Source organism: Triturus cristatus, chromosome 10, assembly GCF_964204655.1.
Source record: "Triturus cristatus chromosome 10, aTriCri1.1, whole genome shotgun sequence".
Taxonomy (NCBI): Eukaryota; Metazoa; Chordata; class Amphibia; order Caudata; family Salamandridae; genus Triturus; species Triturus cristatus.
The window spans coordinates 819,469,305-819,492,614 of record NC_140593.1 but is presented as its reverse complement, the minus strand read 5'-3'; the positions used below and the strand labels follow the sequence as shown (position 1 = coordinate 819,492,614).

Genomic DNA, 23,310 nt, shown 5'->3' with positions numbered 1-23,310 from the left:
GTGCGGCTCTCACACTCCCTGGTTTACCCTCACCGCCACCACGTGCGGCTCTCACACACCCTGGTTTACCCTCACCGCCACCACGTGCAGCACTCATACCCCCTGGTTTACCCTTAACAACACCACACACGGCACTCAGACTCCCTTCTTTACGGTTACTGACACCACGCTCAACACTCACCCCCTGCTTTACCCTCACCACCACCACATGCAGCACTCACGCCCCCTGCTCTACCCTCACCACCACCACATGCAACACTCACAACCTGCTTTACCCTCAGCACCACCACATGCTGCACTCACACCCCCTGCTTTACCCTACCACCACTGCATGCAACACTCATACTCCCTGCTTTATCCTCACCAACACTACATGCAACACTCACTCCCCTTGCTTTACCCTTAAATACACCACACGCGGCACTCCGACCCCTGCTTTACCTTCACCAACTCTACATGCAGCACTCACACCACCTGCTTTACCCTCACCACTGCTACATGCAACACTCACACCCCGCTTTACCCTCACCACATGCAGCACTCATGCCCCCTGCTTTACCCTCAGCACCACCACATTCAGCACACACACACCCTGCTTTACCCTCACCACCACTACATGCAACACTCACACCCCCTGCTTTACCCTCACCACATGCAGCACTCATGCCCCCTGCTTTACCCTCACCACCACATGCAACACTCACACCCCCTGCTTTACCCTCACCATCAGCACATGCAACACTCACACACCCTGCTTTACCCTTACCACCACCACATGCAGCACTCACACCCCCTGCTTTACCCTTACCACCAACACGTGCAGCACTCACACTCCCTTCTTTACCCTCACCACCACCACATACAACACTCACAGCTTTACCCTCAACACCACCACATGCAGCACTCACACCACATGCAGAACTCACACCCACTGCTTTACCCTCACCACCACCACGTGCAGCACTCACGCCCCCTGTTTTACCACCATCACATGCAACACTCACACCCCCTGCTTCACCCTCACCACTACTACAAGCAGCACTCACACCCACTGCTTTACCCTCATCACCAACACATGCAGCACTCACGCCCCCTGTTTTACCACCACCACATGCAGCACTCACACCCCCTGCTTCACCCTCACCACTACTACACGCAGCACTCACACCCACTGCTTTACCCTCATCACCAACACATGGAGCACTCACACCCACTGCTTTACCCTCACCACCACCATATGCGGCACTCACACCAAATGCAACACTCACATCCACTGCTTTACCCTCACCAACTCTACATGCAACACTCACACCCACTGCTTTACCCTCACCACCATCACGTGCAGCACTCACACCCCCTGTTTTATCCTCACCCTCACCACATGCAGAACTCACACTCCTGCTTTACCCTTAACAACACCACATGCTGCACTCAGACCCCCTACTTTATGGTTACGGACACCAAGCTCAACACTCACCCCCCCCCACTTTACCCTCACCAACACCACATGCAGCATTCACACCACCTGCTTTACCCTCACCACATGCAACACTCATGCCCCCTGCTTTACCCTTGCCACCACCACGTGCAGCACACCCCCCCTGCTTTACCCTCACCACATGCAGCACTCCCACCCCCTGCTCTACCCTCACCAACACCACATGCAGCACTCAGACCACCTGGCTTACCTTTTTCAGCACCACGTGCAGCAATGTCTCACTGCTACATTACCCTTACCACTACAACGACCACTTGCTTTTCATATAGTGCTTCGTACTCCACTTCTGCTGTTTCAAGCACTGTAAATACCATGTGTTACTATTACCAAGTTACATGATTTACTGGCCTTGAAAGGATGGAAGACTGGGTCTGCATTGCTGTGATTCAAACTCCTAAGCAAACCCCGTTTAGCTCACTGAGCCATCCCGCACTGAATGACTTGAGCATCTGATGAAGTGTCTGAGTTTGAATCCATCCCCCAGTCCTGGGGTCAGCCGTGACTGCTCACCATTGCGACAACTGCAGAGTCAGGTGTACAAAGGGGTAACTTGGTGATCCAACTGGAGGGAAAGTTGCCTGGGGCCAGGAGACCCCAGCAGTAAGGGTACCCCTAGACCGGTCCAGGATGCAGAGTGTCGCCCTCTGACAGCACGCTCTGGTGGATCCACTCACTGATGCCCCCCGCAGATCTCTGGCTGCTCTCCAAGCATCTGTGACCAATGGATTAGCTTTTCCAGATGGTAAAAGTCTCACTAAAGACCCATGAAAGATCTGGGCAGAGGTGAGGACAGGGCGAGAAATCGGAACTCTCAACTTTCACACACAACACAGGGGCCATTCCTGACAAAAAAAAGACACCGTGAAAGCGCGGTGGGAGCGCGCGACGCCGTGAGCGTGCATTCGTACGGAGTGCACATCTGCCCGTACGCGTGCCATCTTCTGTCCCCCTTTAGAGGAGACGCCAGAGAGGAGACGCCATGCACGCTCACATCGCCTGTCCATGCGCGCACATGGTTTGTCTCCCTTCGCGCTCCAAACCCACGACAATAGAGTCGCAAAGGCGAAGCAGCGCATGCGCTGCGTTTGCTAGGCGAGACCTAAAAAGCAGGTCTACCTTTATGTGAAGCAAGCCGGCAGGTGCCCCCGACCAAGGAGCAGTACGTAATTTGTAAAAAAATAAATATGTGCAGAATTTTTGCCGGGAGCGTACTTCCAAAGCTGTTGAATGACAGGGTTTCTGGATAGCAATGCTGACAGCCTAGATTGCACCGCATGCCTCGGATGTAGAAAGCCCTCCGGCTACTATATTACAATGTTACACTGCAGCACTCCTCGGGACCAGGCTCGGTCCGAGGCTATAAATAAATGGGTACCAAGACGCACGTGACCTTCGGTTGAGAACCAGCATCTGTCTAGTTCTGTGTCCATGAGTGTGCTGCGTCCGGCCTATTTACCTACCTTGCCCTGGCCCCCTACACTGGAAACGAGGGGAGTACGGACCTTCGCTCTCGCCCCCCCCCTCCCGCTCTGCTACAGCGGTGATTTGACTGGAGACGTCATCGGCACAGCGATCGGCTGTCCAGCGGTCTTGGAACAACCCGCCCGCATCACCGACCCAAGTCCTGCGAGGTACATCCTGCCAGCGCTAAGTGGTGGTCTGCACTGCTTCAGGGTCGCCGTTGGCATACCCGTGCATCGGAGCGGAAGAGCTCTGCAGTGTGCTGCTCCTGAGGCCCAACCTGCGCACGTCGTGTGGCATGAGGGCTGGGCTTAAAGGCCCAGTATGGCGGCCTAGCTCCAGACGGACGGAGGCCCCCAAGCACACGTAGGATCACCCTGCCGGCCTCACTGAAGGGCAAAGGACAGTGAAAGACGAGCAAAAGGGACAAAAAAAGACTATCAAAAAAAAAAGAAAAGTCGCTCCAAATGGGCTGGATACCCAAAAGCATATTAAGCAAAAAAATCTAAATATATAGAAGACCAGTACCGTCTCTGAAGGAAAAGAAGGAGGGGCAGAGCACACAGTGCCAGACGCGCATTCTGTGTACCACGAACAGACACGCAGTCAAGAGAAGGAAGCATTGGCAGGGAGTCATACCCCCAGCAACCCACAGGTCAGGCGCAAGGTCGCAAAAGAATGTGCCACTAAGCACTAACAGCAGCGCGGGAAGGCACAAGTAGAGTTCAGGCACACTATTATTCAGGGGACAGAAGTTCGCATCGACACCTCAGTCACGGTACACCTCGCCAAACCCATCACAGGAAGGAACAGGTCCGGTGAGCCATTGGAGATCCACCGCCGCCACAGCAGCAGGCACAAGCGCCAACAGCACCATACTCCCATGTGTCCATGACGGTAATACCCCTGTTCAGCCAGCGTGCCGATACCGCCACGGTCGCGCCTACATGGAAGCTCTGGGTAGGTCGCCTGAACCCCTACTTTACAGGGACCAGAGAGACAGACTGGACAGTCAAACGTTCCCTGTTGATGCACTTTGGGGGCGATGAACTTTATGAGCTGTTCGAGACGCTAGCAGACACCTGGGCGCCTCACAAATAAGATGCGGCTATAGCGGCACTCAACAGGTACTACGACCTGCAAATGAACCCGGGTTATGAGCGATTCAAGCTGCGCCAGGCCCGGCAAGCCGAGGCAGAAACAGTAGACATGTTCTACGCCTGGCTCAGGAAGTTGGCGCGCACGTGCACAGGCATCGACCAGACAGAGGAGATCAGGGCGCAGATCATCCAGGGTTGTAAATCTGTCGCACTGCGGTGTCGGATGCTTCGCCAACCCGGAATATCCTTGGACGAGATCCTCATCCTTGCCCGCTCCCACGAGCTATCGTACAAACGGGTGGGAAGAGATGGAGGCTGTTCGAGTGCCCAACACCACAACTGCGCTGATGCAGAAAATGGTCCACGTCAAGGAAGAGACCGTGGAAGTCATGCAGAGGTGACCCAGACCGGGTCCAGGACGGGGTGCCGGGAGTTGGCCTGGTGGAAAGTGCGTACACTGCGGATTTGACCACAAGGCGCAAGACCGGTGTCCTGTGAGGGGACAGACCTGCTCGAAATGAGGCAAACTGAAACGCCCCAGTCCCCCAGAATCCTACTGAAATCAGGAGTTTCCTCAGGATGGTGACATACTGTGGGAAGTTATCCCGAACCTCGCCACGATCTCCGAACCCCTGCGACAGCTGACAAAGACCGGCACACCCTGGGAATGGGAAAGCAACAAAGAATCGGTGTTCCAAAACATCAACAAGGCTCCCCTGGACCAGACAACAATGGCATACTTCCACCCCAAGAGAAAGATGGCGCTTGTGGTGGACGCCAGACGTGTCGGGCTAGGGGCGATCCTTCTGCAGGAAGACACGTTCCTGTCACTTATGCCAGTCGAGCACTATCTCCGACAGAAACAAGATACGCTCAGATAGAGCGCGAGGCTCTGGCGATCCGGGGGGGCATGCCAACACTTCCACCTATACCTCTGTGTTAATCCATTCTGAGTGAAAACGGATCACAAACCCCTCCTGCCACTGTTCAGTTGTTCATCATGCCTAGCATCCCCGAGAATAGAGAGGTGGGCGGTCCAGCTACAGGCGTACTCGTTACAGCTGCTCTACAGACCAAGGGCGGACAACCCCACTCAAAAAAACGACGTAACAACACAGGACGACACAGAGAGCACAGAGGCATTTGTGAATATGTTTGAAATCGATGCCTGCCCCGTGGCCGTGACAAAGGAAGATCTTTGGAAGGCTACCGATTCAGATGACAACCTCGGGAGGGTGAAGGAAGCCATGGAGAGAGGGCAGTGGCATTGGTTCTTTGAAGGAGCCAAGTTGCTTACAGCAGCCGAACAAAATACCCGACGACAGCTCTGGAATGTATGGCACGAACTCCCTGTCAGTGGTACTACGGGGACAGTGGATCTTCGTCACCAAAGGTCTATGTCAGCGTATGGTCACGCTTACTCACCAAGGCCATCAAGGGACAGCCAAGACAAAGGTGAGATTGTGCACGAAGGTGTGGTTCCCCTACATGGACGAGATGGTGGACAAAGAGGTCAAGCACTGCAACCCCTGCACCATCACTGGTACCGATCCCACTACGGCACCAGTACTGACCGAAGAACCCTGCATCACACCTTGGACGAAGGTTAGTGTTGACTTCGGGAGGTTCCCAGATGGGCGGCACACCATGGTAAGGACTCGTTTTCAAAGTTTCCTGTTGTCGAACTAGTAACATACACAGCGTTCAACCACGTTCATCCGGCATTGGAGAAAACGCTTGCCATGTTCGGGTTTCTGGAAAAAAAAATCATGTCAGACAATGGCTCGCCTTTCCAAGGTCAGGAATTTCACGACTTCCTGGCGCAAAGAGCCGTCAAACATCTCCGGATCACCCCTCAATGGCCTCAAGCCAATGGCGAGGTAGAGCGATCTATGAGGACGCTCAACAGAGACCTCAGAGTTGGAGTGGAGCAGCGCCAAGACCCGGAAGGATGCCTGCACCAGTTCTTGCTTGCCTACCGACAAGCACCCCACTCAATGACCAGGTGCACACCAGCCTTGCTCCTGCTCTCACGATCGCCGCAGGACTTAAACCTAGAGAACCCAGAATGGGTGCCACCTGGCCTGGAACTTGACTAGGCTCAGCAAAGAAGGCGGATGACGAATGAGAAGGCCACTGAGAGTCGAAGAGCAAAAGCTCCGACACTGCGGATAGGGTCCAAAGTAATCCTCAAAGACCGACACCCAGGATGGAAAGTTCGCACTCCATATAAGCCTGAGATATGGACTGTAACACGCATGGAGAGCACCGTGATCACGGCACAACGAGGCGGGCACACCGTGGTACGAAACGTGTCCTGGTTCAAGGAGCTGTCTGGTGATCCTATACCCGACTGTGCATTTGAGAGACGCCAAGATCCCACACCTTCTGCGCCACATCCTGAGTTCAGTACACCCGGGAGCAACCCAGCGGAGCGAATGTCCCGGGAGGAGCCAGCAGAGTGTCCCGAGGGAGCTCATCACCGAAGCCGACGGTACCCGGATGTAGAGAGCCACCCGGACTCTCACCAACATTGTATCACATCACACGCATCCCTACACCCCTCGGGGCGGGCTCGTCCCGAGGGTATGAATAAATGTGGGCAAGACCGCACGTGGTCTTCCGGCCCAGAACTGAGAAGTGTCGTCCGAGTGTCCTTTACTAGCGATAACCCCTAGTAACTGCGACACCAGGCCGCGCCGCGCTACACCGCTGAGACCCAATCCAGCGCCAGCCAAAGATTGAGAGACTTTAAGTGTTAAGCGAATCCTGCACCTGTTGAAGCCGTGCTGGCGATCAGAGGCTATAAACTATTGCAGTGGTAGTTGTGCATCCTTCTGTTGTTTTCTTTCTTTCTTCTCTTCTTTTCCACTTTTTCCCTTCTCCCCACATGAACGTATTTCTCTAAAAGAAAGGAGAGATGTAGAGAGCCCATCGACCACTATATTACACTGCAGCACCCCTCGTGACCGGGCTCGGTCCCAGGGTATAAATTAATGGGGCCCAGGTCGCACCTGATCTTCGGCCGATAACCAGCATGTCTAGTTCTGTGTCCATGAGCGCGCTGCGTCCAGCCTATTCACCTACCTTGCCCTGGCCCTCTGCATCGTCCCCCCCCCCTCCCCCCCACACCTACTCATAATGTATTTTCGTCTCACTCTTGCAGATTCTTATTCATCCTGGATTTCTCTGTATGTCACTTTTTTGCTATATTTCTCTTGCTCCATCTTTATCCTTTTTTCTTCCCCTTTAAGTGTGAGGCTTACGAAGAAAATAAGTCCCTTTCACCAAAAATGAGTGCAAGTGCTGGCCACCTGCTGACATTGTTCAGGATATACAGGCGAAATTGGGGTAGGAGAGCTCGTGCGCCTTTTTTTTTACCGTATAGGCCGGGGTGAGCGAGCCTACAGACTAACATGGAGGGCCCAGCCAAGCGTCCGGATTGGCTCTTCGAGCCCAGGCGCGAGCCAAGGCCTGTAAATATTTCCCATGTAAATCTCTTTACAGACATCACGTAAAACATGATAGCCTCTTCAAAATCAAAAAAGTGTATTTCTTTAACATGCGGAAGATTTGGGATTAACACGTTCACATTATACCACTTCACTGAGATGTACTTAATAAAAGTGATAGGTTTTAAAAATGAGTTTAGAGCCGTTCCTACTGGGCCCCATACTGGTGACTGTGCCATTCCTGAACTAAGAGGCAAGAAAGTTGTAATCTGAACCCTGTATGTGGCCCAGGCCAGATCATTATCGAGCAACATTATAGTCTGTTAAATTTAACAGGAGTTTTTTTTGTGCAGCTGGTATGTTAAACTCGGACGTTTTTTCTGTGCCATAATGTAGAAAGAGGGTGCTTGGTAAAATAAAATATTTGCCTAAGATCACAGAGTTCTGTTGAGCTAGGAAGTAGCTATTAATACAAACTTTCTAGTTTCACTTTTTACAGATCAGCCACAAAAGGGGGGGTGTTCTATTTTTGTCTCCGTTTCCCTCAAATGTTAATGCTTCGTTTTACCTCTTTAAGCATTACGTTAGAGCGAGGGTGAAAGCCAGAAGCCACAGGAAAGCTCGGCTCGTCATGGGCTCGAGGTTCTAACGGGACCTCAAGCCGAGCCAGAAACACGCTTCAGGCACGAGCCTGGCTCGAATTTTCAGTGGCTCGCCCACCTCTATTATCGTAATATCGTGCATTGTATAGTTCTTTTTTTTAAATAAAGAATGTGTTCACCTTTGATTACATTAATTGTGAACAAATAAACATTAAACTCCTTGCTCTGAAATGCATCCTTCAAGGCGACCGATGTTTGTATAGTGACTGTCCGTAAATTGTGTGTTTTTTTTTAAATTGTTGCTGTTTGTTAATGTGAGACACATTGTGCATTTTTAATAATATATTTTTGCCGCTTCCAAAAGCTGTACCGGGTGTTGCTTTTTGCACATTTTAACGGTGCTCACCGTGTCTTCAAAAGTATGCTAGAATGGTAGTCGGTTTATTGACTTTGGAAGGATAATGGGCTGAGGCGCCCTTGAGTGTTAGTCGCATCTGCAGGTTACACACAGGTGTCAGTAGCGAGGGACCAATCGTTGAGCCATCTTTCTAGCATCCTTCCAAATGCAGAAAAAAACCGTTGACTAGCGGCAAAAAAGTTGCAAGACTTCAAAATTAGTCACTGTTACAAAAAGCTCGAAGTCGGAGTAGATTGCCTAATGATGAGTCGTTTTTGAACTACTATTGTGTTTGTACGTGTGGTGTGATGTGTTTAGTAGTATCACAGACGGCATGTCATTTTGTCACCAGCATTTTAAAATGTTTTGTTTGTTTCTAGTTGATTGTTTGCACACCACAACGGGAGAGAGAGAAATTTACTCTATAAAAACTCATGTTGGTGAGCGAGTAAACCTTCGGTATTGATGGCTCGTCTGCTCCACCACGTGGCTCCCTCTTGTAACTGCACCCATTGTGCTGGTTTACCACACTTGATCTTCGACAAAAGGACGAGAACCGACACTGTTTTTAAAAAAAACTTTGCAGTGCAGTAAATATGTTTTAACATCTCAAGTGTATTAAATGCGTTTTGTCATGCTATGTTGTAATATTTAAATATTAGTTTAAAAAAACTTTAAATTTTTTTTAACTTGAACAGATATTTTCTCATTCACGTTAAGTTTAGATCTGGTCAGTACTTGAAATGAAAACAAGCATTTGCAAAGCAATAGGTCTTGCATTTACGCGACTTTAAGCTATTGGCATTGTAAATGACAATGCCAATAGCTTAAACTCGCGTAAATGCGAGACCTATTGCATTGCAAATGCTTGTTCTTCCTGCTACCCCTTCCACCCAGCCTTTCCTGTAAAAAATACAACACCTTCTCTTTAAAAACACGGCCTACAATAAATTGTCCCGCGTACTTGGCAGGTTGCTTTAACACTCGCCGAAGACCCACAGACTTCACCTCTTCCAGTACACCATTGTGCCATTGGACACCCCTTGCAACCCCCTCCTACCCACAACTATTTCCTTTATTGTATTGCACTGTACCTTGGCAAAGGTTGAAACCACCACCCATGTGGCCAACTTTGCTACATAAAATGAATAACTAAATGCAAATTGTGACATGCTTGACTGCAGTTCATATGCAGTACTCAGCAGCAACAAACAACTCACTGTTACCTTCTGACTTGTTGACGCACCACCGCAGCCATCTTTGCCGGTGGAAGGGGCAATCCGTGCGCTCGACACAGTAATGCTTGGCTGGTTGCCCCTATGCCAGGCTGCAACTGCAACTGCTTGTGTTGTGTCTTGTGGTATGGTAGCCTTGTGAGAGGGTGCTCAGAAATCTCCTAAGTGCACTTGACAGCTGACTGCACCTCTGAGGCTGTAGTAGCGTGGATTCCCCCCACACCCAACACAACTGTGAGTGTAAACCAAAGCCAGAGTTACCCTCTAATTAGTCTGTGAAAGGATAGACGGCAGTGCCTTGTCGAACACTTTCCACGCTTGTTAACGTTGTTTATCTTTGATTGGTACGCAGCTTCTTTTCATGCCCCAGACAGCTATCCCGTCTTTCAGGTTCTGCACAGGTCAGATCAAGACCAGCAAGGGTGAAGTATCATTTTGATGCTCGCATGCCAGCCCCCTTCGTGCGACCATATCCGCAGCGACTTCCAGGAAACAATTCAGAACAAGGGAAGCTGCCGTGATAACCCGCCAGAATGATGGGAGTCAGTGGAGTTATCGAGCGCCGGCTACGCATCTGTCATTCAGTAAATAATTACCTCGCAAGACCGATGTGGCGAGGATTCAGGTTGAGGAGAACATGAGTGAGGCTCCCCTTGACTTTTGGAAAGCCAGATGGCTCCTCTGCTCGTGCGTGTAACCGCACGCAGAATGCCACACAAAAAGCTGTGGTAGGACTTTTAAAAGCCCACTAACTAAATGTGTCATCAGGGCAGCGCATGCGCTGGCTCAGGCGAGACCTAAAAATCTTCATGGGACTCATCATTGAGTGAAGTAGGGATAGGGGTGGGCTAAGGTGTCAAACAAAGGTAATGCAGTTCCTTGAGAGGGAGGGAATGGGGGCAGATTGGGCAATTATTCAGGAGCAGGGGTTCTCACACACCCATGTGGGTGTAATGGTTCATCATCGAGCAGCTCCTTATTGGCCCGGCACCTCTCCTCCCTCTCTTCAAGGAACTGCGTGCCCTTTGTTTGACACAACCTGTTTGCGGGCGTGTGTGCTGAACCTTTAATCGCCCTCTGTCCCTCCTTTATATTAACTAAGATGTTTATTGACAGGCAAGTAATAGACTTCTGTGGTGAGTGGGAGGAAATATACCTCGGAAGCTAGCCATTCTGCACTGCATGTATACCAGCATTTTTCCAGACCGTTCTCATACCTGTAACATCACATTACAAGTTCTTCTCAGCATCGTTACTGTGCTTGTTAAAGGCACTGGCAGTATTTCGACGCAGGGCTGCTGTACTGCTAAGCAACATTAACATCGCTTCTCATTAGGGCTGGTTTATTAGGTCTTGTCTAAGACCGCTCATGCGCTGTCTCTTGGGAGACCTTTTGTTACCTTACATTGGGCTTAGAGGCCGCGCATTGCTTACATTGGTTGGCTTCTCTGTAACTCTTGTTTGCTTCTTATTCGTCAGCTTCCATGGGCTTTCCTTTCTGTTCTTGTGTTTGTCCCTTCCATGGTCGCATAACTCTGTCTGTCTTCTCGCTTTTTTAGGCTCCACTTTTTTCTTTTTGTTTAACACAAGAGTGCTTGTGTTTCCGGACATCTCTCTCGTGTACTTCTCTCCCTCAATGTTCCCCCATTCCCCTTCCGCTCACCCTCTGTTGTCCAAGTGCTGCCCGAGCCCTTGCCGCTCACCCTCCATGGTCCTTGTGCCTACCCCAGCCTCTTGAACCAAACCTGCTGTTGTTCGTGTGTTTGTCTCTTTGCTTTCCCAGCTCCTTCAGCCCACCGTCCCATTCTTCATGTACTTTCCCAGCCGCTCCCACCCACCCTCTGTTGCCTATCTCTCTGCCCTAGCCATGGATCACCAGTCCAACCCTGTGTTCTTGTGCTTGCCACCAACCCAACATCAGTGCAAACCAGCATCAGTGCACCCTCTGTTATCCATGTGCTTGCCTCAGCCCTCTCCCGCCAACCCTCCATTTTTCATCTGCTTGTCTGTGTACTTCCCCTTTCGTCCACCCTTCACTGTCTGTGCACTCCCCTCAGCCCTTCCCCCACACTACTTTGTCTGTGTGCTTGCCCAGTCTTATCCTTTGTCCTTGTACTTCCCCAGTCCTAGCACCCATCCACTGTGGTCTTAGACACAGGTCTTAGTAGCGGCCTGTCCCCTGCCGGAGTGGGGGGCCATGCTGGAGGAAGGAGGTGGGGAGGGGGGTGGGGTTGAGGCTCGAGACCAAACACAAAATAATAAAATAAAAAATTACTTACCCGATCGCCGTTCGCTGCTTTGCGCTCTTCTGGGCACAGGCTCCCAGAATGCACTGCGGCCAATCATGACGCTGCAGGAAAGCAGCCTCAGGATTGGCCTGAGCACTGGGACTTTGCGCTCCCAGGCAGCCTGGGAGCCTGTGCCTACTTTCTCCAACCCCAGAAACACAGCTGAGGCTAAAGAAAGCTTCACTGCATGAGGGTTTGGCCGGCCTGAAATGGCCGGCCAAACCCTCATGTGCAGAGAAGGGACAAGGGAGTGTACTACCACTCCCCCACCACAGTATCGTCCCCCTGGACCCTCCCCCAAGACTTGTCAGAGTCCTGTGGGCGGCTCCAGGGGTATTAAAATAAAATGATAATAAAACGGGTTTTATTATTCAGGTGGTGGGGGGGCATCACTCCTCCACCCTAATGGAGGGGCCGCCGCTGGTCTTTGTGCTTGTCCGGGTGCTTGCCACAGCCCCTGCTGCCCACTCTTCACTGTTCGTATGCTCCCCGTCCCCTCACGCCCTTTCCCCCTACTGCGCCCTTCTCCCCCCGCCCCCCTTTCCTCTCTATTGCCTTGTCCTCCAAGCCACTCCCTTGTTTGTTTGTTTTTTACCAACATCGGGAAGCTTGTTGGGGACAGGGCACCATGGATGAAGAGAGGAAGGGCTGGCGAGAGGGACACAGGTGAGTTGAGGACAGGCGAAAGGAGAGCACACAGCTAAAACGAATTGAAATAAAATGCCCTAAAGCAGCCAGTCCTAATGCCCATTATAAAAACAATAATCATTCATTAACATTCACGCTTGCTGCATCATAGTGTTTTTTTACAATTCGCTTTAGCCATGCTAAACAGCAGCCGTGCTGCTATACAGCTTGGCTTCAAACCATTGTCAAAGCCAGTATCCTTCATAGGTAGACCAGTTGGCTTTTCAAATGCTTGTTTTTAGTGAAACCGTTCCCAGCACTTTTCTGCATAGCTGCTGTGCTACTAGACATAGGTGCTTGCTGGACTTCTTCACCAGACAGGTATAATTTCTTTGGGACCTTAGTTCAACAGCACAACTCTGGTTCCCGTACAACATACTGAGTCTGCCTTTGAGAGATGGGTTATCTTTCTCAGCACAGGGCCACCCGCATGACCAGATCAGCAAGACCCTGGGAGCAACTTTTGCCTATGCAGTCCTGGCTCTCCCTCCAGGCCGGCGTATGCCGATTAGTTCCATTTGGTTCCGACCATTTTGTCACCCAGCCAACTTTGAATCCATATTTTGTTTTTTTCTCTTTACACTTTCACCTAAATTGGTGTATGTTTAACCCCAACCATGAGCCAGGAATCCTTTCTCAATATGACAGCAACCGCTGCTAGATACTAGGAGCCCAATTTCCATAAGCTATAACCCCATATTTCCTTTTTTCTTAGCTAAGACACGTCCACTTCCCTTTCTCAGAATGGTACCAGCAACATCTGTTCATCTAGTTCTCTTTGTTGAAATTCCTCCTTAGCTTCTAGGAGAATTTGTAAACTACCTGCTAATTTTAAGGATTTTGTTATGTCATGATTTTATAGAGTTTAAAAAAAATGATACTGTTTTTCACATGTTTAATCTTATATGTTATAGTAAGAGTTTTTTTTGTTTGATTTTGTCATTTTGTATCCTTGTTTGATTTTTGTAAACTCTGCAAATTTTGTTTCTCCAAAAAAAAAGGGGGAAGATGTGTAACATTCTCTTAAGTCTTTCTTCTCCTTTCTTTGACTGTCCCTTCCCTCTGAATTCTAGAATGTATTATGTGTTTGTTTTCCACACGACCTGTTATCGAGCGGAAGCTGCTCTCCTGCGGGTCCGTCTTTATAGAAGTTAAATACAGAATAAAAGGATAACAGTAACTTGTGTCAGAAGCTGATTCATCTACCACCACACATCCCTACTTGTCTTCAGCAACCCAAAGTACTGTAGCAGCTTCTTTGTCGGCCTTTCTCACACACATTCCTACCACTGAACAAGGTTCTGAACTTCTCAGCAGCAAGTGACCACTTCTGTGATGCAAGTTGCTCTTTACAAAAGACTGCAACACGGCACAGCACAACACTACCTTTGCCACCACGACCCTCTACATTATCCCCTGGTAATCTCTTCCCCACCTTCTTCTACCGTCACCAAGTTAGCTATTTTTCAGCAAGAAACAAGTGGCATACAAACTACAAATCCCGGCTTCCAAAACTTCTAATATAGCCTTAGAGCCTGATGTAGAGGGCTCTACCAGCCATTTTTACTTCCTGCTCCAGCATTCGGCTAGAACCTTTAACAAGGGAGCGGTCTGTTAATGGCCGGTAGAGCTTGCTAGGGAGGGCTCCAATGCTATTAGAACATTACACTCCTAAAGGGCAGAATGTTCTAATTTGTTAACAACAACAGCTGTGAAATGAAAAAAACACTGGAATGTTGCTGTCCGGGCTTCTATCAGTCATTAGAAGCCTGGAGCACTCCATTGTCTTCAATGGAGCTGTTAACATGGAGCTGTTAACATTCCAATGGTCTAATATTCTTTCTCTTACTAACTGATTGCATTGGGCAATCCAATATGAGCCTCTTGCAACCTCCATTCTACGTTTTTAAAACTCCCTGTGCTACTTCCTGGTTCTGCTCTTTTCCACTACTTGGCCGAAGCCACTGAGCCGACTCCCTCCAAGATATTCATTGGATCTCCACCTCTCCCACCTGCCAAAGTGATCTGAAAATGCACCTTCCAAGGCTTTACAGCAGCCACCCTTAATTCACTTTTACCTCTCTCTGAGTCCTATTTTCCCTTACTCCCCAATTTTCCTTTGATATAAATATGTGAATAAGATATAAAGACGAAAAGTTTGTTGTTGGTGTCTGTGTTTTGCCTCAGTCACTGAGCCACCCCATATCATTCCCACAAAACAAAAATAATGTAACGTTAGACTTTTGCTATTGTATCATAATTCTTGAGAAATTGCTTTTTGGCGCTAGAATAGATAAATAATTTTGGGGTGCACAGAAAGTTGTTTGTAGGTAATTTGGACCTTGGTGCACGGACACGGGTTGGTTGCCACAGCAATTTAGGGAAATTTCAGCCACCTCTAATGGAATCTTCAACATTTATACAATCAGTAGAGCACATATTACAACAGATTTGGAACTTAAAATGAGAATTATGTCCAAGTCTTGTCTGGGACGTCAGTAAATAGCAGTGGCAAACTGTTTTAAGGTCAGCTTGAGTGTACCATAAGAAAAATAATGTAGATAAGTAAGTGCATCTTTTTTCCACAAAATCAAGGAAGTTCACTGGATATTCTTGCCAGAACCCTCTTCAAGGGCTTCTGCTTCACACTTGAGACTATAAGTGCATCACAGTGTCTAGGATAGAGATAGTGAATGTGATGTGAGAAAGGATAGTAGGATAGTGAAAGTGATGTGAGAAAGGGTGGTAGTTCTACTATCCTTTCTCACATCACTTTCACTATCCCCTTCATGCACTCACCTCCCCTTGAGCACCTGTTTTTCAAAACGTTTAATTGAGAAATACATTTTGGTTTGTAAGATTTGAGACAACCGAACATTGTGATGTAATAAACCCATAACCATTTATGGAGTGACTTAATGGTGGTGTCTAATTTTGATTGAAATAATAATGATTTTCTCTTGCTCTGTATATAATTGCTTCCCACTGTGACGTTATCTTTCTGTACCGCAAACTTCCCAGGGTCCAGTGGCCTTTCGGGATACCCCATTGTTGTATAACTTTAGGATAGTGATAGCACCAGGTTTGAGACCAAAAGTACAAGAAAGAAGAGACCAATGGGCAGGTTATCTGCTTCTACAGTACCCTGGACCTGGCGGTCCATCCTGATAAAGACCTGACAAGCACTCTCTGTCCCCCAGGTCCGAAAAGAGTTGAGGACTCACTTCCTCAAGGAAAGTATAATCCGCAGTTAAGTACGCTTACACTCACCCGCTTCAAAGAAGAGTAACGTGCAACTTCCAAATAAGTTAGCTGCAGTTGTTTCGCTCCCTATATCCCTTCCCGACTCCATCAACTGTTTTATGGAAGTTGGAATCAGTCAATCAAGAGTCATTTCTGGACTCTTTAACCGCCTCCAGACTTACTATGTCATTTTCATTGTGTTGGGCAAGAAATTCAGATTGGTTCGTGACCACGTTTTATAGTCATAGTACTTGACTTGTAATCTTAATTAGGTGGTCAACATCATGCTGGGAGGGGTCCACACACTCTTATATAAATGATCTCATAAATATCACCTCCTGCCAGTGCTTTCTGTTAGCCCTCATTAAAGAGAGCAAAATAATTCCTCCCTGTCTGGGGAGAGGCATCAGAAATGGCTGGGCTCCAGTCTTAAAGAACTAACTAAGAGCTTCACACACCTAGAAATATTCATATCGGTGGCTTAGGCTCAGTGTTCAGAGGGTGATGATGGCTCCTCCGCTGGTTGGGCAGCGGGACGACTAGACATTTTGGTCCCAACATCCTTTTTGTTGACAGGACGGACCACCATAATTAAGATGGTCTATCTCCCAAACAACTGTGCAATTACTCCTACAATATCCTCTTTTTTATGTTTAAATGTGTTTATTAGCATTTTCAATATCAGAAAACAATACAAAGGCACAAGCAAAAAAGTGCAAGGTAGTAAACAATACACATATGCTCTTGTGTCAAGGAAAGCATTTTGCTCGCATTGAAGATTATGCGTAGTAGACACTATTGAAGCTTCTAATGCATGGCATTGTAAGAGATTGAACCTTTTGCCAGAAACGAATAACTTGAACACCCCAATCCTTTTTCTTTTTTTAACATGGCGCGACTTCTTAATGCAGGGTTTCCTATGGGAGAGGAGTATCCCCGAGAGGCTTGATGAATAAATGTTTCAACACCCCATTTTACTGAGACCTCTGCATGGTCATACTCCTGGGCCTCAAAACTGGTAGTAGTAAATGAATAGAAGCCTTGCTTCAAGTCGAGATCCACCGTTGCAGCTAAAAGATGGTCGAAGGGACATTTTCAGACTTTGCATTCTTGGTGTGGCAGAGCATCTCTACTGACCGCCCACAGCCACTGTAAAGGTGCTTAAGCTGTGACGTGAAATCCTGATGACCATCAGCTGGCGGAACAAATTCACCAGGGAATCCCCGTTATGGAAAAGTGTTACACCGGGTCAAGTATTTACTTTGTATATGTTTAAAGGGGCAAATAGGAGTCTCCAAAGGGGGGATGTTGTATCCCACACCACCCTTGGTTCCTCGGTGGACCCTCAGTCAGAATTTAGCCTCAACAAACATTAATGTTTTGATATCTATAGCTCCACCACGCCTTGTCCCCATACATGAGTGCTCAGGAATGTCTGCCTTACTCTAACACACCAAAGACCAAACTCTTGCTGGGAGAGAGGGCAAGCACAAATGTTCCCAGCTGTACCACTCCTTAGTGATCAGTACCCCGGATTTGCTTTCTACTCTTTGAGGGTCTTCTGAGGTGGCCCGTCGTTCCATCTTACATGAAGATTGGCAGAGTGCCCCAACTGCCCCATTAGATGCCCTAATTGCTGCCCAGCTCAGACTGATCCAATTATACTATCTACTCCGAGTCTATCTGACGTGCGAGAGGCTCAGGCACATTTAATGAGACTCTTCCTCAATGTGCCTGACACAGGAACGCCGACGGAGACTTGCTATGTACAGTTGGGCAATGGCGTTGGCTCCATTCCTTCTGGTGTGGAGTTGCTCAGATCTAGACAGACATAGAGGGCTGGCCAGTCAAGCTCACCTTTAGGGAAACAGCCTTTACAACAAGGTTTTTATCACATTGTGACTTTACCACGTATTTTTAAGCACTCATGTTTTTACAAAGGATGCCTTTACCAATATTTTAAGGTAAGTTGGGGGCGTGGGGGGTTTCCCACACACACACACATTGCTTTTCAATGAATAAACAATGTGTGGTAATGGCATCCGTTGTAAAAACATAGACGTTGTAAAAAAAAAAAAATGCGCGGTTAAGGCTTGCAACCTATTTCCCTGCGTTATCTCTTTAAGATGATGCTGTGTAATGTTTTCTCAGATATAGATGCCAATAGATATATACAAGCATTCCTACACATTGGTCTGATTGTTGCCAACCGGGAACTTGCATGGAGCTGGTGTGATGTTAACTCCCCTGATTTAGACTGATTGGGTAGCGGAATGTGTCATTCTATGGCTGTGGAGGTCTCACTGTATGAGAGAGGCTGTCTGTAGAAACATCACAAGGTGTGGCAATGCTGGAAATCACACAGAAGGTTTGAATTGCTGTATATGGATGGGAGACCCCTCTTATGATAACCAAAGCCTTGATTTCAGTGTACACCCATATTCATATCTACGGTCACTTGCTGTCGATGCATTGGATTGTAGTGGATGAATTATGTCTTGTACGATTACCTGTTTTTGTTGACCATGTGCTACCAATGTTTATTTAACATGCTGAGGTTTTAAAACTATTTTATTTAGAAATGCCAATAAAGATGTTTATTTAAAAAAAAGAATATGAGATTAGCAGGTCTTAAACTGAGCGAATTGAATGTAAAGAAGGAAATCTATACTTGTGTCATTTGATCTTCACGAGGCATTATATGTCCAGCTCTTGATGATGTCGACTGCATTCCCATTTTAAGAATATTATGTCTCTGTTGCCCTGCTGGTTCAATTAATGCAGCTTTCAGCATTCATGCCCGTCATTTTAGAAGCATAGAGGAACTGTGAGCTTCAGGCTGAAAGAGTGAAGCTTCACTCCTTTGCCTTGTAATTTGGCAACTGGTGTTTCCATGGGTGCACTGAAAGAAGACCAGCCAGTCTGGGCATTGCTGGTAGTAACAAGCTGCAGCAAGTTTTTTTATTATCTTTTTCAAATTGCATTACAACTAGGAATTGCACGGGCCTCGTGATGCCAGCATGGGAATCTAAATATTGGCAAGGAAACAATATGAAGAAAGCACTGTAAATTTAAATAAGTGGAATTGTTAGTAAAGGTGCCATATTGTTTGTGCAGTATGTGGGTGATTTCATCAAATGTCTCCAAAGATAGATCCAAACATGGATATCTAGATTAAGGTGATGGAGGCTCTTTTGAAAGTCACTGTAGTAATGTGTAAATGACACTATGATGTCATCAGTTCCAAAAGAATGTTACAGTCACAGCAGATTATTGTTTTGCATATTAACTCCTGACTCTGTCTTTTCTTAGGTGTCCAAAACAGATCCCTCACCAAAGAGAGAAATGCCAACCATGATTCTCTTCAACGTAGTATTCGCATTACGGGTAAGACCGTCTTTACAGCTAAATGAATGTAAATGTGAATTATGTTGGCTTTATGAAGCCACTTCTAGTTTTAAGATCCAAAATCCTTCTCTAGATGAGGGTCTTGGGTGCACTATGCTGTCAAGAGAGAAAGGGAAACAAGTGTTATGCTTCAGAAAAGGAGTTTACCTCTTTCCCCCTAATAATATTGTACATAATGTTTTCATTGGTGCACTTAAAAAAAAAAAAAAAAAGAAATCCGGTCTCCACAAAAGTTATTTGAGGCTGCTAGTGTGTTGATGGTCACAAGATTTAGAAAGTGACTTCTCTGTCTCATTTCCCATTACCGTGATTATTGCATCGGACCGTTAATGCCTGCATTGTAGTGTAACCATTGGTTATAGAAAATGTTTGAGAAGCTCCATGTAAATAGAAATGAGTTCAATTGATGACTCATACACTTTCATTCAAAATGTCTAACATAAACTACATTAGAACAGCAAACCATAAAAATTCTACATTTTTCTATCATAAAAAATATTTTTTTCTCTATCCAGTCCCCTTTTTGCACAGCTGTCAAGTGGCCCTTATCTTGTGTGACACCTTTAACCAGTTCTTGTCTTTTTACCAATAAATCCTTGCCTGCGGGGCTTAATGTATAGCTTTCACCACTGTTAGTATTAGCTAAAAGAAATCCCAGCCTAAAAAATGCTCGAGACCAAAAACTGGCTGAAAGCGCCCCGAGGATCCTAGCAGGTATGCAGTTATGCTTCTGTTCCTATAACTGAGCTAAGTGTGTCTAAAACTAACAAGCATTTGCAATGGAATAGGTCTCGCATTTCGAGAGTTTCAGCAATTGCCATTGTAAATGACAATGCCTTTTATTTATCTGTTTTGCTAATTAATACATCATTAAAAGGCATTGTCATTTACAATGGCCATAGCTCAAACTCTTGTAAATGCGAGACCTATTCAAAGAAGCGGCCGCCATTGTCCCGGGCTGCAGGAAAGCATGTCATGCCTGCAGTAGGAGAAATCCATTAAAGAAAATAGTGCTTACAGACTAAATAAGGCATACCGTGTAACAAAGTAAAAGGGCCAGTTCTCATGGGAGGTTACAAATGAAGACAAGGCGGTACTAAGGAGAGACTAAAAAGTCTATTAACGAATCAGAAGCCAGCATTTACAAAGGACATTGACACAAGGCAATGAGAAATATGGGCGGAGAGTGGGTGGAACTTCAAGTCCATACTCTAACACAGCATGCCTCACAGAGCAGGGCATGCACTGCCGAGGCTTGATCTAAAAAGGCAGAAATTGATAGGCTACTCATGACAGACCTGGGAAAGCTTGAGATCTCTTTGATGGAACGCTACTGCACATTGTTGCCTGTAATATTTTGTCATCTGTGTCCCTGTTTTACATCACCTATTGGCCCTGTTGTGCACCCCTTAGCTGTAAATCATCCTGTGCTCACAGGATGCGCAGCGCGATGTCTTGTGATGTTAATCGTATATGACCATATTCCAGGATGGAATCTCAGGGATGTGCTGGGAGGATTGGAATCTGGAGGTAGCAGCAGTTATCGGGAGATTACAAGAATGAGAGGGTGATGGCTGAGGTGTTAAAGAAAGAAGACTTACCTCTCTCCTTCTGTTCCTGTGATTATTGACGGTGTCGCATCGTTACACACAGTATCCATTGTTCCCGTGAGCCACATCAGTCAGAGCGCCAGTGGGTCACATGACCCTATAGATCTTTGAGGCAGGCCACCTAGCGCCCCCTGCATGCACAGCTCACATTCTGCACTTCATTCTGTTTCACCGATGCACATCGCCCAGTGCTTCACCAAGGAGCGTTAGTCAGTCGTTCCCTTACTCACGCCACCCACTTTCCCCTGAATGTAATTAATGTTGCTCCCTGTTGCACAGAACCTTGTACTGCCCTGCTGTATCATCATTCACCCTGATGCACATCACCGTGTGGTACCTGTTGCACATTATCTGGTTGCACATCACACTTTGTCTCCTTCAGTACGTGGTGGGTCACTGGCCGTACATGTGTTATATTCTATTTTATTCATATAGTGCTTTCAATACCCCTAGCAATGCCTGAAGCTCTTTCTCGATTGCTGAGCAAGTTACTAGCCCATAAGTATAAATTATTTTTATATAACACTTGTTTGCATTTGGCAAGGACACAGAAGTGCTCCGATTTTCCATCAACTTTGTGGTCACCCTTCAAGTGCATGCTTGAAAGTGTGTTGCTTGTAGGTCTGTGTTGCACTGTGTGAAAAGTGGTGTCTGAAGGTGTGCCTTTGTGCATGCTCCTGGCGTGCATATTTGGGTGTGTGTTGTGAACCCCTGTGTGCATGCACTATGACTACGCCAATTCTGTTGCCTTTGCCAGTTTTCCTTTTACTGTAGCTCTTACTACTGAAAGGTACCTCATTTCTAAGCTCTCTCAATGTCTGGGCAGAGAAAGCAGCCAAGGCACTGGAAAATAACTTGATGTACTGAGGATCACATTTTTGGAGCTGAAATTGGGTTGGATTGGCCTATAGGCAGGACCACTGGAATTATGCAATACTGCGGCTGGATTGCTGTTTGCCACATAATAAAATACATCATCTGCTGCATTATCTGCAGATTTTAACAAAAAAAAGTTGTTTCTTGCTCAAACAGATCAAAAATGAGTAACTATCATTGGCAAGTCCAATAGGTCTCGCATAGGCAAGAGCAATTGGCTTTGCCAATATGTTTTAGACATGTTGTACACCATCGTGGCTGCTGTTTAGCATGGCTAAAAGTTAGTGGCTTAAAGGAGAGTGGAGTGGAGTAAAGTGGAGTAAAAGTAAAGTGGAGTGTTATGGAGTGGTGTAGAGTTGAGTGGAGAGAAGTGGTCTTTCGTGGAGTGGCATAGAGTTTAGTGGCATAGAGTGCTGTGGAGTGTCGTGAAGGGAGTAGAGTGGCTGAGAGAGTGGAGTAGAGTTGAGTGGCGAGGAGCGTGTAGAGTGGAGTGGCATAGAGCACAGAAGATGATCGTAGAGTGGGGTGGCATAGAGTGGAATAGCGTAGAGTATTGTAGAGTGGAGTTGCATAGAGTGAAGCAGAGTGTTGTGGAGTGGCATAGAATATCATAGACTGGAGTGGCGTAAAGTGGAGTAATGGAGTGGAGTAGTGTGTCAAGATAGAGTGGAGTAAAGTGCCATGGTATGGCTAAAGGTAGTTGCATAGAGCGTCGTAGAGTGGAGTAGTGTCCTAGAGTGGAGTAGAGTGTCAGAGTGGAATATGGTTTAATGAACTAGAGCACCATAGAGTGGAGTATCATGGAGTGTCGTAGAGTAGAGGGGCCTAGAGTGAAATGGCATATAGAACAGTGTTGCAGAGTAGAGTGATGTAAAGTGCAGTGGTGTAGAGTGCAATGACTTATAGTAGAGTGGCACAGAGTGCAGTAGAATATAGTAGAGTGGTGTGATGCACCATAGATTGCAATGGTATAGACTGTAGTGATGCAGGGTGGAGTAGCGTAGAGTGCAGGAGCGTAGAGTGCATTGCTTCAGTGTAGAGTGGAGTGGTGCAGGGTAGTGTGCAGAGATATACAGTAGAATGCCAAGAGTGCAGTGGCATAGAGTGCAATGACGTGCAGTAGTATAGAGTAGATTAGAGTGGAGTGGCGCCGAGTGCATTTGGTGTAGAGTGCAGTAGAGTGGCTTACAGATGAGTGGTGCAGAGTAGAGAGGCGTAGAGTTCAGTGGCAGAGAGTGCAGTATTGTAGAGTGCCCTACAGTGCAGTGGTGTAGAGTAGAGTGCAGTGAGGTAGAGCGCAATGGTGTAGAGTGTTGTGGAGTGTTGCAGAGTATAGTTGCATAGAGTGCAGTGGTCCAGAGTAGTTGGTGTAGAGTGCAGTGGTGTATACTGCATTGGTTTTGAGTAACGTGGTGTAGAGTGTAGTGGTTTAGAGTACAGTGGTGAAGAGCTC

General features: G+C 47.3%; 1 protein-coding gene across 4 annotated transcripts in view; it reads left to right on the top strand.

Moving 5' to 3' along the window:
* Positions 1 to 23,310, top strand: part of NPRL3 (NPR3 like, GATOR1 complex subunit) — a 360,149-nt gene that overhangs the window by 55,044 nt on the left and 281,795 nt on the right. For all 4 annotated transcript variants that reach the window (XM_085628418.1, XM_085628421.1, XM_085628419.1 and 1 more), the window contains one exon: positions 19,276 to 19,350. In XM_085628418.1, the coding sequence (XP_085484544.1) occupies positions 19,276 to 19,350 (75 nt within the window). The remainder of the gene's footprint in view (positions 1 to 19,275; positions 19,351 to 23,310) is intronic.